This window comes from Anolis sagrei, chromosome 3, assembly GCF_037176765.1.
Source record: "Anolis sagrei isolate rAnoSag1 chromosome 3, rAnoSag1.mat, whole genome shotgun sequence".
NCBI lineage: Eukaryota > Metazoa > Chordata > Lepidosauria > Squamata > Dactyloidae > Anolis > Anolis sagrei.
Window position 1 is genome coordinate 250,438,772 of NC_090023.1, and position 21,894 is coordinate 250,460,665.

Consider the following 21,894-nt stretch of genomic DNA (forward strand, 5'->3'; position numbering starts at 1 on the left):
TTTCCATCAATTTGACAACTGATATCAATACATTTAAACAACTATCTTGAATACATTTGGGATGAGGCTGTATAGTGTATTTTATAAAACACTTTTGTGTTGGGCCTAGAGAAATATCTTAAATGGGTGAAAGGAAAAACTGCACCCCTCCAAGATGTTGCTGACTCAAAATTCCCATCAGTTTCAACCAGCAGAGCCAAGGATCAAGGATAGTACAGTTCAATAACATTTTAAGGGCCTTATTATACCCTCTCCAGTCTAATACATCCTTTATCCAAGTTGTGTTGTACAGCATACATGCTTTTGATTTAAACTCAATGTGATGCCCATTTTTTTGCATTTGATAATGATACAAGCATGATGTTTGAGTGTTGGACTGTGACTCTGCAAACCAGATTCTAAGGCTAGATGTACACTGCCACATAATGCAGTTTGAACTGTATTGAACTATATTATATGGGTCTACATTGACAATATTGTGCAGTTTCAATTGCATTATATGGCAATGTAGATCCAGCCTTGGTCTTCTCTTGACCATAAAAACCCACTGGGTGACCTTAGGCAAATCAACACTCTCATCCTCAGAAAATTTTGTGCGAAGTTCACCTTAAAGTCACTATAAGGCATAAAGAATTTGAAGGCACATAATAGCAAAATGATGCAAAAAAGTTTCATGAGTGATTAGAAATAATAAGTCAGAGAAACCAGTGTGCAATAGATGCCATAACCTATGTATATTTAGCATTGGAAACAGCTAATATGAGTTTCTTTCAGTGATGGTGGAATTTTGTGAAATCTGGCCAATTCCCACCCCACCAGGTTTCAGTACTGCTTTTTATATAATATTTGTTTTGTTGTGTTAAGGGTATAATTTCATCTTGGTTATATCCCATGCCCTATGCATTAGTGCAGAGACATCTAAGACTATGGCCCATTTTTCCTAATGACTTATGTAAGATTTTTCCCCTCGCATTGTTGAGTTCTTGTATTAGGTTCTTGTGGGTTTTTTCGGGCTCTAGGGTCATGTTCTAGAGGCATTTCTCCTGACGTTTCGCCTGCATCTATGGCAAGCATCCTCAGAGGTAGTGACCTCACTACCTCTGAGGATGCTTGCCATAGATGCAGGCGAAACATCAGGAGAAATGCCTCTAGAACATGGCCCTAGAGCCCGAAAAAACCCACAAGAACCTAGTGATTCCAGCCATGAAAGCCTTCGACAGTTCTTGTATTATTTGCTTGATAACCATTTAACACCATTTAACATTATGGAAACCATGATGAAAATTATTGTGAGAAGGTTTGATACTTATAACTGCTTACTTTTAAATAAAACAAAATAAGGAAAAATAGATTGACTGAATTGACAATGCTGTTATCCTATACTTATATGTATGTTGTCCTCCCACTGGTCCTTATCAACCAATCTTCATAAAAACCAAAACAGGAAGCTGCCTTCTCTGGAGTGGCATTAGTCAATTCACAAGTGAGCCAACTCTCATTTTCATGCCTTAATTATTAAAGTTTATGGAGAAAATTCTAGATTGCTGTTATGAAAACTGTCTGGCCAATAAAGTTTGGGCTACCAATCACAAAGATAAGGAGCCTGAGGTGATGATGGTTGTGTGCCTTCAAGTTGTTCCTGATTAATGCCAACTTATCACATTTTTTTCTTGGCAGGATTTGTTCAGGGAGGGTAGAGTGGCTTTACATATGTCTTTACATATATCTCTTAGCTTCTAATTATTCTTATTGATACAAAGTCCTAGGGAAGGAAACCGAACAAGAGTATCTTAAATACCCAGTCTCTCATCTGGATAGATAGCATTTGGCTATCTATCCAACCCATTTTGCTGTCCCCATTTTGTGTTTCTTTACTTTGTTTCACTGCATTGCTTGTGCCTCTGAGACTCTTGACCTTCTTTCAAAGGGTTTGGACAGAATGTCTAGACAGAATTTTTTTTGATTCCTCACATTTTCTTGTGTGGTGCAGCGTAAACTGAATTTTTTGCACAGTAAACAGCATTTCCTGCATAGAAAAAAATCTGTATTATGTACAGACAGCACTGCTTACAATGTATAAAACCATTCACATTTTTTCACAGAATAAGTCCTGAATTGTGAATATTTTCAACAGGCCAGCGATCTCTTCATAAAGGTATCCTGGCTTTCAACCTATTTTTCAATATTTTTCCATGACTAGTGCTATCTGTAAATCACATTGAAAATTACAAAACAGTAAAAACTGTCTTTGCCCTATGCAGGGTTGAATTTTTTTTCATTACGCGGTTTAAAGGTGAAATAAAAGGAACTGCAGACTAGAATAAAGACTTCAGAGGGATCTCATAGTAGAAATTGCACAAGTTGTGATTATGCAGTTGGATCATGTACCAAAATTCATGTATTTACATCAGCTGAAGCTCTGACTCTGCTTGTATAGACTAAAAGGGCACATGTAGTGAATTTTAATTTTGGTCACAGTTGCAGCACCATAGCAGTCTCAGCAGGAGCCAAGCTTGCCGCTTCAATCCATAAAGGCCAAAACTCGTATAGTGCTTTAAGTACAGTGCATTTTCACCTTTGTATTGTTTAAAGAGACATATTGATTGGGATAAAAGTGAAAAGATGTTATGAACAAGATACCAACTGATTCAGAAATACTGTATTGAGTCATGCAGCCTATGGATTTCTGCAGATTTCTTCATTCTGGAGCGAAGAATCCATAAGGTTTGTTTGCATGAATGGTAATAACTCCTAATTTTGGGGCAGGTGGTATGTACTTTAAATTTGTAGGATCTGTTATTTGTTTCCAGAAGAAACTTAAATAATAGTTCATCTACTATAGTTCATCTTTCAAGTTCCTAAAATAACTTCTGTTGTTACATGTTATTATATAGTTTTTCTAACAAGATCCAAAAAGTCACAATTGAAGTAAGGTTATTCAGTCCTTAATTTTAAAGTGCCTTCAGGGGATTCAATGTGGTGTAGTGATCTGAGCGTTAGACTTCAGGAAGTAGTCTTTGAATCTGTACTCAGCTGCGGGAACACATTGGGTGGCCCCAAACAAGACACACTCATCCTAAATGAAAGGCAATGGCAAAAGTCCTCTAAATAAATCTTATCAAGAAAATCCATGGTTCAACTTGACAATAAATAATATATGCTTTTGGTCCTCTATTTTAGAAGACATATCTATACATCAACTTGCCCTGATACTGATGTCATGCTAGAAGCTCCTCTTCTGTATACCATCACAAGTTAGGCATATGAAGACATTTGAGAGACTTTTTGGTGGTAGCAATTAGTTAATTGTCTCTTTAAGGAAAGCCTCACAGTACCTTCTTTGTTCTTTTACCTTTAGCTGTTACTTTTTTTGTCTTTTGGAGTTCTCTACATTTACATTTTGGAGTTCTCTACTGTTTTTTGTTTGTTTGTTTGTTTGCATATGTATTATCTTTCTTTACTTTTATTATCTGTTTTTTCTTGATGTAGCTGTTGTTAACTTTATTTATATTTTACCTTTTCCCCAAGATTTGGACTCAAGGCAGCATTTAAAACAAAAAAAAAAGATAGCAATTAAAACCAACAAAAATTACACTAAAACTAGTTTAAACTATTAGCCATAGTTTAGAAACATAGAACCAGAATTTGGAATGGACCCAATGGTCATCTAGCTAATGTATACTTTAATGAATATTTTTGAATTGAATCATACAATTTAAAACAATACAGTTCTTACAGCTTTTTCCTTAAAAGCTTTCAATTCTAAAATAGTTTGTTATAGACACCTTGATTCTAGCCAAAAGAGGTATTTGAACTCAACAAATAAACAGCCTCTCTATTTGAAAAAGAAAATGTTTGAGGATACCCTTTTACAGCTATTTGCCATGTTCTGTTTAAATTTGTATTTCTGCCTGCAGGCATATCAATAATACAATCCCTACAAGGAATGACTGAGGAAGATGGGTATGTTTTGCCTGGAGAAGACTAAGAGCTGATATGACAGCCATCTTTCACTGTCTTCTGAAAGACTGTCATGTAGATGATGGAACAGACTTGTTTTCTGTTGCTTTCAAGTATATCAGAGAATATAAATTAGTCGTGGAGATTCTGGAGTATTGTAGATTTTTAATGTACATTAGGAAGGACTTCCTGATGGTGAAAGTGGTTCAATAATAGAATAGTGTACCTCAGGAGATGCTGAATTCTCTTTCATTGGAAGTTTTTAAACAGAAATTTAATTGTATACCTCTCAGGGATGCTTTAGCAGTAGATTCCTATACTAGCAGTACTTAGCTAGATGACCATTGGGGTCCATTCCAAATTCTGGTTCTATGTTTCTAGGAAAATCAATCTATAATGAAATATGGGTTGCCATTATTATAGAGTGTGAATAAGATAGCTCCAAATGTTCACAGGAACATTGGAGCTACCTTAAATCACATTGGACTCCCCTTGGTTTCCAGTAGATATCTGAAGTTTTATAAAACTACATAACATCATGGGGGAGCCAGCTTGGTGTAATGACTGAGCATTCAAGTACGATTCTGGAGACCAGGTTACGATTCCTCACCTGAAAATGGAAATCACACACTTTCAGTCCCAGAAAACCTTGTGATAAGTTTGCCTTAGGAACTCACTGAATGGAAATGACTTGAAAGCACACAACAACAACATAGCACTGTGAATTGCCTCCCACTTAATTTTCAGCTACAAATCTATGTCTATATTTGAAGTGAATATTTTTAAAGATTGCATACTGCTTTTTTAAAAAAAAAAAATCTGTTTTCCTCAATATAGCGAGCAGTATCCAGTGATTTTAGCTAAAATGAACACATATTTATTTCCATCTAGCAGACATGAGGTCAAATTTCACTTATGTGCTTTCTATTGCATACATTCCTGATCTTCCACTTAAACTAGTGACAGCAGTAAACAAATCACTTTCTTGCAATCCTTTCACATCTCCAAGTGTAATATTATTGGGTCTGCTTGGCATGCCAACAAAAGGAAGCAAGGTATTTCTATTATATTAAAATATATCATAAAGTCGATCTCACAGATAGAATTATCCATGCCATTGCATTTCTGATTTCTATGTATGGGTATGAAAGCTGAACAGTGAAGAAAGCTGATAGGAATCAACTGATGTGAAATATGGTGCTGAGGGACAATTCTATAGGTACCTTGGACTGTGAGTCAAGCCTGAACTCTCAGTAGACATGAAGAGGATTACTGTAAATGGAGGCTGTTCTACGTCAAGACTGCGTGATCCATTGGAAAGGATGAAATGCTCACCAAAAGGGAAGGAAGTAGGATAAGTGGAAGGCTGCATTGTAGTCTAATTTATTCAATCAAGGAAGTCACAGTCAGAGATAACAACACTTGAGTGATGAAATTCATAACCAGAGCTCTTGGAGGTCTCTCTTTAAAAGGTTGCCATAAATCAGAATTGACTTGATGGCACATAACAACAACAAATCACAAAAAATTAAGTCAAAATCCAGTGTCCATTTTGGAATATTTTTGTCATGATGTGCCTTTAAGTTAACTCTGAAACTACAACCAGCTCTCCAATTTCACTGGGGGTAGGAGGCCCCAATGAAAGAAAAAAAAATAATGCAAACATGCATTTTGACTTAATTTTTTGTAATCTATGAAAGTACCTTTCTAGGAATCTCTAAGTTTGCTGAAATTGACCATTGCTTTTAGTTGGAGAATGCAAAGATTCCTACAGACACCATATTTATCAAATCCATGAATAAACAAATCCTCAAAAATCAAACCTGCATATGTGGAAGGCTGACTATATATGTTATGTAATGTCAGTCAACTCTGATGTGTGGTGATCACAAAATTTATTTGCTGTTGCCTCCTACTGAATATGGACTGCGGCATTTATTATTCACTGACAGTCTCCCTTCCAAGTACTCACCAGATGAGATCCTGCATCACTTAGTGGGTTTTTAAAAAAACACTGACACATACTACAAAGTATCTGTAAACTTTTTGATTCTGTCTTACTCCCACGCACAGCATTGCTCTGCTAAATTCGCTCTGCTAAATTCATCTGGAGAGGGATAAATCAGTTTGTCAGTCCAGGTTTGTTATGAGTGGGAGCGATTCAGTATAAACTACCTGTTTAGGACCAGAACAGCTTCAAAATGATCAATGCAATTATAGGAGTCATAAAATGGGGCAGCAGAGTATTATGGTCACTGTAGAGGTTGAATGTGTTCATGGTTGGTAATGTTATTTACCCATGTTTTGTACTGAGATGTGATTTTTAAAAAATGAAGGGAAATTTTTTCTTAATATTTTTACCATAAATGGTGGGAAAGAGGGGGCTATTTTGGTGTTTTATTTATTTGTAATGAATTTATTTATAATATTTATGCAGTTAGCCGTTCAAATCTTTGGGTTTTGCATCTTCAGATTCAACCAACCACTTGTGAAAGTTATTTTTTTTAAAAATAAACAAAGCTTGATTTTGCCATCTCTACAGCAATCATTTGTGTTGTTCACCATTTTATATAAGGGATACTGCTTTAATATACCACAATATATAAAGAGCTTTGATCATCCATTGATTTTGATATCCACAGAAGGTGCGTATTCTACCTTCAGTTATGATAGATGAGGATATATGTGGAGGGATTTGATTTATTGGTAGACTCTAACAATAGACTTCACTTGGCTGAACATCACCTTTCAACAGAAATGAGAGATAGCAATCATTTTTTCCTATCACAGCATCTAAATATATTCCCAAACCTGTCTCTGGACAGCTGAGAAAACCTCCAGAGTTCGTTCTTTTGGAAGTATGGAGTGAGGAGATTATCATCATCATCATCATCATCATTTAATTACTTATTAATCGCCCTCCATCCAAGATGCTCTAGGCGATTTACAAGCTAAATTGTAAAGGATAAAAATACATACATACAGATATTGATAAAATTAACATAGATCAAAAGCTCTAGATAACAGGAAAGATTTTTTTAAAAAAATCATGATAGGAATTATGGATTTTGTTCTAACTTCCTAAAATCTAACTTATATACAAAGAAGAAAAAGAGATGCGCCATTTTGGTAACATTAAGAATTTTCCGCATTTTCCCTAATAATGATATAAACGTTTACATCAGATCAGTTAGGATCGAGGCTAGAATAAGCTATTGTATGCAATCTTTAAAAATATTCACTTCAAATATAGTTATAGACTTGTAGCTGAAATGTTACAATAAGCTATTGTTTTATTATTTATAGAGGAAGCAAGTAAGAAGATGGACAGTTAGTATGGTGCAATGGTTTGAGTGCTGGACTCTGGAGGCCAGTGTTTAAATCCACATTTGGTTATAGAAACCCCTTGGACAGGTCACGTACTCTGAGCCCCAGAAGAAAGTAAAGGCAAATTTCCTTTGAATAAATCTTGGCAAGAAAACCCTGTCACCATAGGATCAGCATAAATCAGAAATGACTTGAAGGCATACAAGAAGTAAGAACCTGTGACTTTACAACTAGTTATATAAAGATTTTAAAACTTTCTGGTGTTCTGACATGACAGATAGATCATTACTGCTCCTCTGTAGGAGTACAGAGGCTGAGCTAATAAGCTGCCCACAGTTATAGAGTGAGCCTCTGGTAGAAACAGAACTTGATCAAAATCCCCTTATCAGAGATTTTTTTACCCATTGGCAGACTCTGGCTCTCATTAAAGAACAAAAAGAGAGAGGGAATAATAATGAGCAAATGTTGAGATCTATTTATATTTGGAAGATTTGTTTCCCTCACAGCCTCTGAAAGAAATAATGATGGTCATGCCTCAGAGAGTAGACGATGCTTCATCCATTTCCCTTAAGAAAATGTTCAGCGGTGTTGTGATGATGCTAAAATAGGTAGCTGAGCCTCAAGCAACATTCAAAGCCAACTGTGGTCAGGGCTTAGATAATTTATTTTTCATTCTACTCTAGCAAATAGCAAGGAAAATGGGAGATTTGGTCTGTAAGATTATAGTTTCCCACTTTTCAGCTTGCTTAGTAATAGGGGATAGAATCTAATTCTTCAATAAGCTTCTTCTCAAAAGAGGAAACAAGTAATAGTAGCAATTTTCTTTCCCTGCAAGAAAATCTTCAAACATCACACAAGTTTTGAAGCCTATTCACAGTTCGGGACTAATTTTGTGCAAAGATCACATGTGGTTGTTATGCAGAAAAAAACCTATTTTTCTGCACAAGAAAGAGTTGTGTTAATATTCTGTTCAAAATGTTGGTTTTGAGCTTCAAAGCCCTGATAGCTTAGGAACAGGATCCCTGAAAATGGCTTTCTCCCATATACAGGTATCTAGCCTTGGAAATCCTCTTGGTACCTCTTCTAACATTACAGGATTTCCAGTTGCCCACTTCCTGCTTTCTTTCCATAAGTAGACCAAGTTGGTTTTTTAATTTATGCTTTTAATGTTTAATTTGTAGCACAGGGAGCTTTTGGTAGTGGAAGGGCATTGTGCTTCTATGTTACATCTATCTATCTATCTATCTATCTATCTATCTATCTATCTATCATCTATCTATCTATCTATCTATCTATCTTTCTATCTATATATCTATCACAGAATCATAGAGTTGGAAGAGACCTCATGAGCCATCCAGTCCAACCCTCTGCCAAGAAGCAGGAGAATCACATTCAAAGTGTATCTGTCTGTCTGTCTGTCTGTCTGTCTGTCTGTCTATCTATCTATATCTTCTTTTAACTGGTATGTTTTAAAAAGCATCTTATATTAATTTTCTAATTATTATTATTTTATTTTTTACCCACCTCTTCTCATGGCTCCTATGTTGTAACTCACATGGCAAAATGTGTCATTGGTCTATATCTAGCTCTTGAGCTTTCCACTCCACCAGTCATGGAATGGAGATGAAGGAAGCTATTTTAGAAAATCTTTGAGTCCTGGGGGGCAGAGTGAGCAGGAAGATGTAGCAATGCTGGGTAATTCATAATCTCAGCCATTAAGTGGTTTGCACCTCAAACTTACTTTTATGATACTACTGGAGTTCATATTTTGCCATGAGGATTAGAACATAGCAAAAAACATAAAATCATTAGATAAAACATATATTAAAATGAACAGAACAAAGATTATAGTATAGTGAATTTTGAATGACCCACCAGAAGAAACAGGTCTTCAGATGTGTTTTAAATTCTGACATCTCATTTAGCTGTCTGAGTTCTTCTGACACTTCATTCCACAGTCTCTGGGTTGCCAATGACAAGGTCCTCTGGGTGATGGTTGCCAGTCAGGTTCTGGCAGGCTGGAGTAGCACCCCCCCCCCCCATAGTATTTGGAGCAGATTGTATGGGAGAAGGCGATTCTGTAAGTAACCTGGGCCCAACCCCAAAGGGTTTTTTAATGTTTGCATAATATTTTTATTATAGTTTTCATGGTTCGGAGCAAACTTGAATCCTGTGCCAAGTGAAGAGTGGACTATAAATTAAATAAAAAATAACAAATGAAATGAAATACATTTCCTCCAGAGGAGATCTCTGCAGTAGTAATATCCTAGGCGTGAAATGACATCTGTGATGATGTTATCCCAACATTTTATGTAATTTTTGATTCCTGGTAAACCATATTTTATTACAAAAATCACTTCCATATCTGTGAGGAACATATTCCAGGATTACTAATTAACCCTATTAAATACATGACTTCTGACATGAAGTCACCACAAAAAACGTAGGGAAGACCCCTCTACAGTTTTAGAATTCAAGGAAAGAGTCACGTAGTTGAATGAGTGCTCCTCTGCATACAAAAAGAGAAACTATTCTTGCATAATGAGTTGCTCCAAGAGAAGCCCTAACCTTTGGTTTCTGATACTTCAGTGTAGAACTTTGTTTCATGTACAAAATTATTAAAACATAAAATTACCCACTGGTTGGGTGCATAAGGTATATATGAAACATAAATGAATTTCACGTTTAGATTTGGGTCTAGTCTCAGTGGAATATGCAAATATTTCAAAATCTAAAATATTTCTGGTCCCAAGCATTTCAGATAAGGGATGCTCAACCTGTACTAGGAAATGGAACTGTACACTAGAAATTATAATAATATATGCTGGGAATTATTTCCTTGGGAAAGGCTCATCAAATACTTTATTACAGTCAACAGACCATTAAAACAGCATGTTAAATACATTTTCAAAACAGTGCCTTGAGGCATTCACATTGAGACTATACAAATAAATACAGTTAATTCAAATTGATAGATTTAAAACATATTTAATGCATTAAAATCACATAGACAATTCTTTTTATGTAAAAGACTGAAGTATACACTTCTGTGGGCTTCAATTTGAACTGATAACACTATACAAACAGATGGATTTTCTGTACTTTATCTGCTATTTAGTTTGGTACTGTTGCCAAAACACAAATAGCTTAGTTACTTTGTGTTTCTTCACCTATAAAAAAAGGTACCAGATCCCATCTGATCTTGGAAACTAAGCAGGGTGAGCCCTGGATAGTACTTATCTGGGAGACCACAAACAAATACAAGGTGCTGTGGGCTATATTTTGGAGGAAGAACCTGGCAGAATCATCTCTGAGTATCCCTTGCCTAAGAAAGTCCTATGAAATTAATGGGGTCCCCATAAATTGATAGATGATTTAAAGGCACGCAGACACACATGGATCTAATAATGTTTAATTACACACTGCTCTGAGCTGTCATGATATTTAATTGGATAATGTTTGTGGAGTACTGTGCTAATAAGATACACCATATAAATGTTAACTATTGTTATTGCAAAAGGTCACTGAAGAGAAGAATGCAAATGACCGATTAAAAAGAAATAAATGAACCACATCCTACTCAAAAGAGAAGCTGCCTCTGCACTTTTAAAACTGGGACATTTCACAGATTTGTAGATGTATAATATAATAGTAACATTTCCCGCTTTCATGCTTTACAGTGGTTTCATCTTCTGCATTTAGAACATTTTCAACTGGATGAACAAATCGATATCAAATAAAGGAGCACTCCAGTAGTATCATAAAAGAAAGTTTGAGGTGCAAAGCAATTAATGGCTGAGATTCTGAATTACCTAGCATTGCTACAGCTTCCTGCTTACTCTGCCCCCCAGGACTCAAAGCTTTTCTGAAATAGCTTCCTTAATCGCCATTCCATCACTGACCAGATATAGACCAATGACATTTTGCCACCATCCACCAGGGTCTTCTTGAGGTCTTAACATATTGTTATAGGGACATAGCTAGATGCTTTTCTTATCCCTTATGCCTCACCATTAATAGAATGGCCATTCAGGGGACTGTCACAGTAAACCATGAGTCTGGGTCTTTTGCCATTGAAACTAGAAAAGAAGAGCAACCTTTGCAGTGGTGTAAGATGTGCAGTGGTATAAGGCGAACTTATATATTTTACTCACAGTTTGCTCTTTTCTAATTTCTGTCTAGCCTTCTATAGGTATTCACCTGGATGTGGATATACAAAAGGTACATCAAGGATTATGTGTTTGTATGATCTACACACGCAACAAAATGTCTGTGGACACAAAACATTTATGTGTCAAGAACAAACGTCTAGAAAGGTTTTCTAAGTTACTCAACATATTATGATCTTTAGAAGTGCATGAACCCCCAGGGATGTAGGAATCAGATTTACGCCTACACACTTCTGGTTTGCCTCCAATCTGTCACACACTTCAGTCTCTCCAAAAACTCTAGATATGGAAACTGAATGTAGGATATAAGGGCTATTTAATACATTACAGAAAGATTGACTCAGGTTTGTTGCTAGCAAGGAGTTGCTTGAAGCTGACTGGGTCATGTGGAAACAAACCTTACATAGCCTTTATTGCATTTACAATTAAACCTATTATGTTTGAGGTAGCCATAAGAGTCCACATTTGTATTTTTGGAATGTATTTTTGGGAGTGAAGTCTCTTCTGCTTGCATAGTTTTATCAAAGCAGAAATCTAACTGAGAGTGGAATATCAGAATCATAGATTTGGAAAGGATCTCATGAGCTATTTATTCCCAAACCACATGGGATATGAAACACAAGTGCAAGTTATCCAGCTATAGCATCCCAAGCAGGTAGATGCCCAGACTCTTTTGGAGATGTCCAGAGAAGGCTACTCTACCACAACTTGGTTCTTCCAATGTGCCTTTGGAGAGTGATCATATATCCCATTTCTGTCTGTTCCATCTATTGTGTTGTCCTCATGATGCATTGTCGCGTCGTCCTTAATGAAGCCCAAACCCCACTGTTCATCCCTTATGAGCTCCTCCCTCACAAATACACTTTCCCACTCCTATCTCATCCAGGGTTTTATCATTTTATCTTGTGCATTTGGCTCGCTCATTGTGTTCTATTTTTCATTATGTTATTTTACACTGCTTATTTTATCCTGTTACTTCATGTATTTTATTATGATGGGTTTTTTTTTTTTGTTGCTTTGTATTTTATTTTGCTGTATTGTATTTTTGGGCTTGGCCTCATGTTAGCCATCCCAAGTCCCCTTTCAGGTGATGGTGGTGGGGTATAAATAAAGATGATGATGATGATGATTATTATTATTATTATTTGAAACACAACAAGATGAGTCCACAGCAGACAAGATCACTCTGCTGGCTGTTGTATTGGATCATCCGTCGGACACTTCCCAAGTGTCTAGGACTGTGTGATGTATTGGCGAATGATGTGTGCAGATCCCAGTAAGATGGCCTTCTGCAGCTGGCAGATGGTAATTTTGTCACCGCCGATTGGGTTTAAGTGCAGGCCAAGGTCTGATCACCACTGGGACCACCTTGACTGGCTTGTACCAGAGTCTTTGCAGTTCGATTTTTAAATCCTCATATCGTGTCAGCTTTTCAAGTTGTTTCTCTTCAATCCTGCTATCACCTGGGATTGCGACATCGACGATCCATACTTTGATTTTTAACACGATTGTGAGGTCAGGATTGGTGTCATTACTGAACTCTTACTGTCAATAAGTTCCTTCTAATGTTCTGTTGAAAACTACTCTCCTGTAACTTCAACCATTAGACTTGGTCCTATCCTCTGAGGCAGTGGAGTACAGACTTGCCCCCTCTGGAAAATGTTATTTGAAACTGATGCACTAGAAATGAGGTCTGCCTATCACAACTGTGTTTTGTGTTGCCATTGTTATGGATTGTTGAGGAATTTAATTATATGAAGCCCTTGAAAGCCTTCCTATCTACAGATGAGTAAATTATGAGAGATAGTGTTTTTCTTCATTCCAGAATGTTCTTGTTAATATTGCTACCCTGCCAAAACTGTAATGGTTAGTTGTTGGTATTATCTGACTCTGTTGAGAATACCAGTGTACTATTCTCTCATTTCTAATAATAAAGTATTTTTGTATGGGGAATCAAGTACGTTCCACCGCCAAACTCAAATATGAGGTGGAATAAAATGCAGTAAAATGACATAAAATGAAAACAAAGAAGCTTTCATTTGCTGTAGGATGGTATCTCTCCTGACCTCACTGTGTTCCAATTTCACCACTCTCCATCAATAGAAGAAATTTCCATGGGCAAGGAGGATGTCTACTAGTTGTTGTAGAACGTGTAACTTCCATGAAGATGGGAATGTCCTACTTGTAATCAGAGAATATATAGTTTCCATGGAGATGAGGATGTCCTACTCACATTCAGGGAATGTAAAATCCATGAGGAATTGAAATCTCCTACTAGCAATCAAGGAACATGTAGATTCTACTGACAACTGCAGAACATTTAGCTTCTGTTTCTTCACATCATGATTCACAGAAAAATAGCATATGTTGCTGTTGTTTAGTCCCATTGACTGGGAGAAAGAATCACGTCATTGACTAATAAATAAATCTGACATTTGCTTATCTCAGCCAACATTGCTGCTGTTGTATATAAGATAGAAAAAACCGTACATGTAAGTGGCTGAAATTTAAGGATATTATGTGTGTGTGTGTTGAGAAGGCATGACCATAGGACAGTTAAATTGTTGATTGGGTACATTGTAGTTGTTGCAATGAAATATGACTGGGAAATTCAAGTAACATCTAATTTCACATAACCCAATGTTTGCTCTAGGCACTGCTATGTATGCAGAGTTTAAATGAAGTGCCATCAGTAAACGTCTTTCTCATGTAGTGATGGGTGTTTTCTGGAAAAAAATAACTGGAAATCTTTCTAGAATATCTAGTTTAAATGTAGAATTTGAACCCGTTCAAATATTTATATCAAAATTATTTTATTGGTATAGGTGGAGGTTGAAGTATAAAGGAAATAGCATATACCTCCTTTATGAGTTTTTTTTTGTTAAATCTGCAATGTTTTATAATATAGAATATGTACCTGACATACCTTCGTTCAACGGTTTAACTTTCTCTTGCTTAGGTATAGCTGTAGTATTTTCAATTTCATTTGTTTGTGTTTTGCATTACTTATCAGGTTCATATTAAGTTGAGAAAAATCTGATTCAGCACAAATACTGTTTTACTAAAGCAGTCTGTGAGTCTGTAGGCACAGGCAACTTATGTCTTAACTACTTGTACTTTTGACTGATTGAGAAGCATGAGATTTTGTGAAAGCTTAGCAATGTGTTCTTTCATTAGTATATTCCACCAGGATTTGCCAATCTATTTCACTATGGGTTTGCTTTCTTCATTAGAATAACAGCTAGACGTTCATATTCTATATTTACTCCTATTTAACATGTTTGACTGCAATGCAGTAGGCCAGATAACTGTGAGTAAATGTGTAGGTATATGGAATTTTATTTTATTTGGAAAAACATATAATCAGGAGTCATCTGTCCTTGCTTGTGAGCAGCAGAAGATGAATCTTGCCTCTAAATGTTGTGTTAGTGTCTGGAAATATTTATACATTTTCTAATTTGCTTTTAAAAAGTTACATCTTAATTTTCATCTTGTTTGTGAATACGTAGTATTTTATACATAGATAGATCCCCAGGAGAGGTTTTCTGATTTACTATAATCTGCAACAAGTACATATTGTGCTGGAGGGTCACAAGGATATATAACTGTATAATATCTTGATACTGTAAATAATAAAATTGTCTTTAGAAAAAGCTGACAAAATGTAAAAAAAAAGTCACACCATGTACATATAGGTTTAACAAAGTTCAATGATTCTCTTTCCAGGTCTGAAACTCTCCCAACAATGTTATTCCTTGGACTTCTGTCTCTGCTTATTTTAAAAACTGAAGCCTTCAGTACCAGTTTTCCAGATGAAACCATAGCAGACTTTTCAGTGAATGTTTACAATCAGCTGAGAGCTACTGGGGAAGATGAAAACATTATTTTCTCCCCATTGGGAATAGCAATTGCCCTGGGAATGGTTGAACTCGGAGCCCATGGTTCCACCTTGAAAGAAATCCGGCACTCCATGGGTTATGAAGGTTTGAAAAACGGTAATGTGTTTTTTTAATCAAACAGCATTTCTTTGATCATGTTTTATTTCTTTTCCGCAGTGAATAAAGATAGCAATCCTAGGCATGTTTATATAGGTTTAAATCCCATTGGATTCAGTGTGACATATTTTTGAGTAGATAGAAATTGAGCTGCTCTGCACCACTTCTTCAGAATGATCTTTGTTCTCCATTCATTGCTATTTAATCTGTAGTATTACACACTATACATTCATATTCGGATATCTCTGACCTGGTGCCCTCTATGTAGATCCCATCATTAGCAAGTACCACAACCATTCATCATAATGGCAGTTGCAGTTCACTTCTGGAGAATATCAGGTTATGAAAGGCAAGAAAGGATTTTGCTGTACCACGAGGTTAAACATAAAAGGGTAGCTCTTTTCAGAGGGAATGCCCTCCCTTTGAGCCAAAACGCATGGGAGTGTTAATACTAGGTAACACATTTGTAATTGCTAGGCAAAATTCTAGTCAACAAAAAACATGGTCATGCACCCCTAGTGCTCATAAAACTCCATAATGGTTGAGCATTATCCCCATGTTCAGTTTATGTATGTAGCACATGATATAGTAGCAATACACCATGCCAAGAAGGCCTTCCACCTTTTCAAATGGAATAAGTTAGAGCAGTGGTTCTCAACCTGTGGGTCCCCAGATATTTTGACCTTCAACTCCCAGAAATCCTAACAGCTGGTAAATTAGTTGAGATTTCTGGGAGTTGTAGGCCAAAACACCTGGGGACCCACAGGTTGAGAACCATTGGGCTAAAGCATGCTTCTATTGATTTTATATTTTCCCCTTTAGTGTGGCTGATAGCCACTGCATTTTTATGTTTCCTAATGCAAGTAGGAGGCATTCAAATATGTAGATTGACCTGAGAGTTGAGAAGTACTCTTAGCTTCACCAGACTAAGAGCTCAGTACATAACGTGTTTTCACTGCTATTTACAAATCATAGTCATATGAGAGGAAGAATCATTTCACAAACTCCCACTTCACTGCAGTCAGTCAACCCATTCTGCAATTCCCAGGTTGATAAAACCTTGGAGTGATTGCCTGAGCAACTAGGCTCCTGGGAGATATACCTTAGGCAGTTCCCAAGTAAACATTCAACCTCCAGTTTCTGAATTAGAACAAGTTCTATTTATAGAGATAAAGGCAAAAAGAAGTTGAGACAAGCAGAGTACAGAGCAGAATGAAACACCTGATTGTCTATCTAGTCAAAATTTGAGCCAAGCAAACAAGTCCTCTGCTTCATACTTGCATACTGGAAACTGCATCAAATTCTGTTATGGTTCAAATAAGTCAAAACAACAACAATAACAATGGAATCTTTTGGTTATGACAGAGCTTGGAGAAGTTTATGTTTGGAACAACAATTGTTTGTAGGATTGTGGGAAACAACTCTGGATAGGAGGATAGAAGACTGAGAGCTAGAGAGATTGTGACCTGGAAATTTTTAAAGCAGGGATGTGTGAATTTGAAAGTTCTGAGAGCTATTTTATGCAGACTGCTTAGCCCTCTCCAACAAACTCAGAAAATTGGAAAGTCAATTGTGATTTCTCAAGAAGTTACAGGGTTTTTGTTTTTTGTTTTGTAATCTTAGGACACAACCTGCCTTTAGATATGTTATATATTTTCAGTAAGCCACTTTTCACAAAGTGATTTCTAAAATTATACCGTGTCATCCAAAACTCAGGTTGTGCCTGAGAAAGGCATGTTCTGTGCAGCTGTTCATAACCCACACACCATGAACTTCCTAGCCTTCAAAGGGACAAGTTCCCCTTCAAATGGAGCTTCAGACTTGTGGAAAGGATTGGATGGCAGTCCTTTCATACTTTTTTTTCTATGTCCAAGGATTTAAGGAAGAATCTTAACTATTACAGAGAACCAGCAGGATGTAGTGGTTTGAGCATTGGAGTAGATGTTTGGAGACCAAAGCTCAAATTCCCACTCAGCCATGGAAACCCACTGAGAGGAGGAAGGGAAAGGCAACCCCGTCTCAACAATTCTCACCAACCTTAGGTTCTCTATAAATCGGAAGTGACTTGAAAGTTTCCAAAAACATACCTATTATAAAATAGTCAGTAGTGACCTTTTCTATCAAAATATAATGTATTACTGTTCTTCTTCCCCAGTAGGATATTTTAGCTCTGAGTATATATGTTTATTTTGACAGTTCTGCATTCTAACTCTCATTTCAGGTGCAGAATTTAACTTCTTGAAGGAGCTCTCTGACATGTCAACTACTGAGGAAAGCCAGTATGTGCTAAAGCTTGCCAACTCCCTCTGTGTACAGAAGGGATATCACATTAGTGACAAATTTTTGCAGTTGATGAAAAAATACTTTAATGCTGAAGTTGAAGACGTAGATTTCAGTCAGAACATTGCTGTCGCCAGCCACATCAATAAATGGGTGGAGAACCGTACAAACAGTAAGCATCAGCATTTTAACAGTCCTTCTTTTGTTGTCAGTGATTATCTTTTTCTGCTTTTAAAGATAAATATTTCTACACATGAAGAATTAAAATGCCAGATTCTAGGTATCTGTTTCTTCTATGTATTTTCACTTTTCTTTCCTTCTGCATGAACAATCTATTTCAGCATTGGGTTGTAGGTTTTTTCGGGCTATATGGGCATGTTTCAGAGCCATTCTCTCCTGACGTTTCGCCTGCATCTATGGCAAGCATCCTCAGAGTTAGTAAGGTAGTATTTCAGCATTGTCAAATGTCTATAACTTATTCCTGTCTTTTGCAGCCAAATTACTTTCCTTCCTTATTTGGGAGATAGCTTTTAAACCATTTACATCCTAGCATTAAATTGTTTTTAGGGTCTTCTGGTGGCCTTCAACATTGTTGGTTTCAATCATTACCCTGGCTACAATACAATCTATTTGAAATGCCTGTTGCTTAGAATGATAACTGGTAATATCAAACTGTTAAATGTTGGAAATATTTTGTTATTGATGCCCCAATTCAATTTTGTTTAGTTTACCAAAGTTTGGAAGAAATCCAAAGAGTATTGAGTTCAGGTGCCATTACAATTTGGATACAGTTAGACCTAGAGTTAGGGGAAGGGAACCTTGTGACATGGACATTTTCTGACATTGCATTTTCCTACCTATATGTCTATCCATCTATTTGTCTAAGTAAATGTTATCTGGGGCTCTTATACCACATTCAGTCTGGTAGATTGGATAAATAATAATAATAATACTTTATAATAAAACTTTATTTGTATTCTAACCTATCTCACCAAGGGGACTCGGTGCGCATTCAAGCATACATAAACACAAAGGCAAACATTCAGTGCCTAGATAAAGGTAAAGGCTTCCCCTTCTGGATCTGAGGGGTGGTAACCATCTCCATTTCTAAGCCGAAGAGCCTGTTTTGTTTGTAGACACCTCCTAGGTCATGTGGCCAGCATGACTGCATGGAGCGCCATTTACCATTTACCTTCCCACTAAGGCAGTTCTGATTGATCTACTCACATTTGCATGTTTTTGAGCTGCTAGGTTGGCAGAAGCTGGGGATTACAGTAGGAGCACAACCCATCCCACACATTCAAACCACCAATCTTCCAGTCAGCAAGTTCAGCAGCTCAGCAGTTTAACCTGTTGTGCCACTGCGAATAAGAACTTCTCATTATTTTTCTGAGTATAGCATTGGCAAACTCTAGTGCCCAAACTAATATATTATTTTTAATTTTTTTTATTTCATTTCATTTACTTTCTTTATTATCCCAACTTTCTCCTGATACAGGGACTCAAGGCAACTAATAAATGAATACACTCTGAAGCTTTTTTTTTTTTAAAAAAATGTGTCATTTAAAATGTAGCTTTCTTTCAGTTGTAGTTTTTGTTAAATATAAGGGAAGCATTTGTTATTTGTTTTACCTTGTAGTCCAATAGAATAATATCCACATAAAGCTTTGCATGTGTTTGAACAGACTATTTAAATTAAAGGTGCTAAATCAGAAGATACTATTTAGAATAATACGTTCTAGAAAAAGAAATTACTGTTCTATTTCTTCCAGAAAACCCCTAGGTGCAATTATCTACCAGCTTGTTCCTTTCTACCAGTTTATCCCTTAATTCTAGCAAGAGCTGGTAGAAGATATAAAAGTAAAGTTTCAGAGCTGTAACCAGGAACTTGCAAAACTGTTGAAAGCTGGGAATGGCTTTCAATGAAAGGATGAGCTCACAACCAATAAAACAAAACCTTCAAGTTATCATTGAATGATGGGGAAAATAAAACAATATGTACTGCACAAGGTCAGCAATTTTAAAAAGTTCAGCCAAATGCACCTATTTACAGCTTTTGTTACAAAAATGTGAGAAAGTACATTTTCAGAGAAATTGAAATGGTTTCATGGATAACATTGGCAGAAGGAAGAAAAACACCAGCAAGGGTTTCCTTAGTTCAGCTTTATCAGTTGTGTTTTTGTCTATTTTAAAATTAGTACTTCTGCAGATAATACAAGTTCTTCCTGGCTAATTAAACAGGTCAGGGGGGGGACTGGCAGAGTGGGTGAAGGTGCTGGTGAACACCTCCTTGGCACAAGGCTCAATGCCAATTAGCCTAAAGGAGGCTGTAGTAAAACCTTTATTAAAGAAACTGGATCCCACTCAATTAAACAACTAATCTCTGCTGGTTCTCCTGGACTTCTCAGCGGCATTTTATACCATCATCCATGGTATCCTTCTGGATTGGCTTGGTGGGATAGGATCAGGGGGCACTGTTTTGCTGGAAGACCAAATCCAGAAGTTGGTGCTGGGTGACTCCTGTTCGACCCCCTGCCAGTGGCCTGTGGGGTCTTTCGGGGATCCATTCTGCCACCCATGCTATTTAATATCGACATGAAACTGCTGGGAGAGATTACCCGGAGTTTTGGAGTTCAGTGTCATATTTATACAGGCTCCTTTCCACCAAATGCCAAGGATGGCATTCTGATCCTGAACCGGTGTCTGTCAACAGTAATGGACTGGATGAGGGTGAACAGATTAAAATTAAATCCTTACAAGACAGAGGTGCTCCTGGTCAGGCATAAGGCAGAACAGGGTATAGGGATACAGCCTGTGCTGAATAATAATAGTAGTAGTAACAACAACAACAACAACAACAACAACAACAACAACAAACTTTTATTTATACCCCGTCACCATCTCCCAAAGGGACTCAGGGTGGCTTACAAACAAACAATGGTGTCATGGGGTTACACTCATAGCTTGGGGATAATCTGGGACTCATCGCTGACCCTGGAGCCTCAGTTGTGGGCAGTGGCCAGGAGCGCCTTAGCACAGTTAGAACTTGTGTACTAGCTCTGCCCGTACCTTGAGATGCCAGATCTGACCATGGTAATACATGCCCTAGTTACATCTGCAACTGCAACATGCTCTATGTGGGGCTACCTTTAAAGAGCACTCGGAAGCTTCAACTTGTCCAGTGATCTGTGGCCAGGTTACTAACTGGAGTGCCGTGCAGGAAGTGAACTACTCCCATGTTACAGTAGCTCCACTGGCTGCCAGTTTGCTACCAGGCAAAATTGAAAGTGCTGGTCATTACCTTTAAAACCCTAAATGGTTCAGGTCCAGACTACCTGACCAGTCACCTCTCCTCATATGAATCTGCCTGGTCACTGCATTCATCAAGCAAGGCCCTCCTCTTGATCCCATCACTGTCCAAAACCCAGCTGGTGGGGACGAGAGAGGGGTCCTTTTCTGTAGTTGCTCCCTGTCTCTGGAACTCTCTCCCAAAGGAGATTAAAATGGCCTCCACACTCTCCTCTTTCAGGAAACAGTTAAAAACGTACCTATGCTCCCAGGCATATGGAGAATTAAACATTTGAATATCTGGCTCCAACACAATGAATGGCTTATCGACCGAGCTTTGAAAACAGATATGGCTTTTAATTTATTTAACTGGGTTTTTAATCCTGTTTTAAAATGTTGTGAATTGTATTTAGTTGATTGCTATTATGTCTTAGTTATGATAAATTGTTGTATTAATGCTTTGCTTTTAATTTATTATGGATTTGTATTTTTGTGTAATTGTGTGGCATCGAATGACTGCTATCCATGTTGTTAACCACCCCAAGTCTCCAAGAGGAGATGGGACAGGATGCAAATAAAGTTGACTTGATTTGACTTGACTAAACTTTTAACACTTTTAATGCTTTTTCACATAGCTTCTTGACCTAGCACAAAGGTGATCTCTCTGTTCAGCAGATGTAGAGACACAGATTACTGTGGGCTACTACTGCCTGTTTATGTCTTCACAAACATCTATTTATTCTGCAGATTTATGTTAATATAGATAACATTTCTCCATTTTCTATATGTGTGAAAATGCACGGGTGATTGTCTACCTGCTAAAGTATGATGAACATGTTCCTGTCACAATTTTTGAATTTTCAGCAACCAAGGCA

At 37.0% G+C, this 21,894-nt stretch overlaps 1 protein-coding gene across 1 annotated transcript in view; it reads left to right on the forward strand.

The window, feature by feature from the left end:
- Window positions 1–21,894, forward strand: part of SERPINI1 (serpin family I member 1) — a 118,344-nt gene that overhangs the window by 55,440 nt on the left and 41,010 nt on the right. The window contains exons 2-3 of the mRNA XM_060767572.2: window positions 15,183–15,451; window positions 17,673–17,903. Of these exons, the coding sequence (XP_060623555.2) occupies window positions 15,202–15,451; window positions 17,673–17,903 (481 nt within the window). The 5' untranslated portion in view covers window positions 15,183–15,201. The remainder of the gene's footprint in view (window positions 1–15,182; window positions 15,452–17,672; window positions 17,904–21,894) is intronic.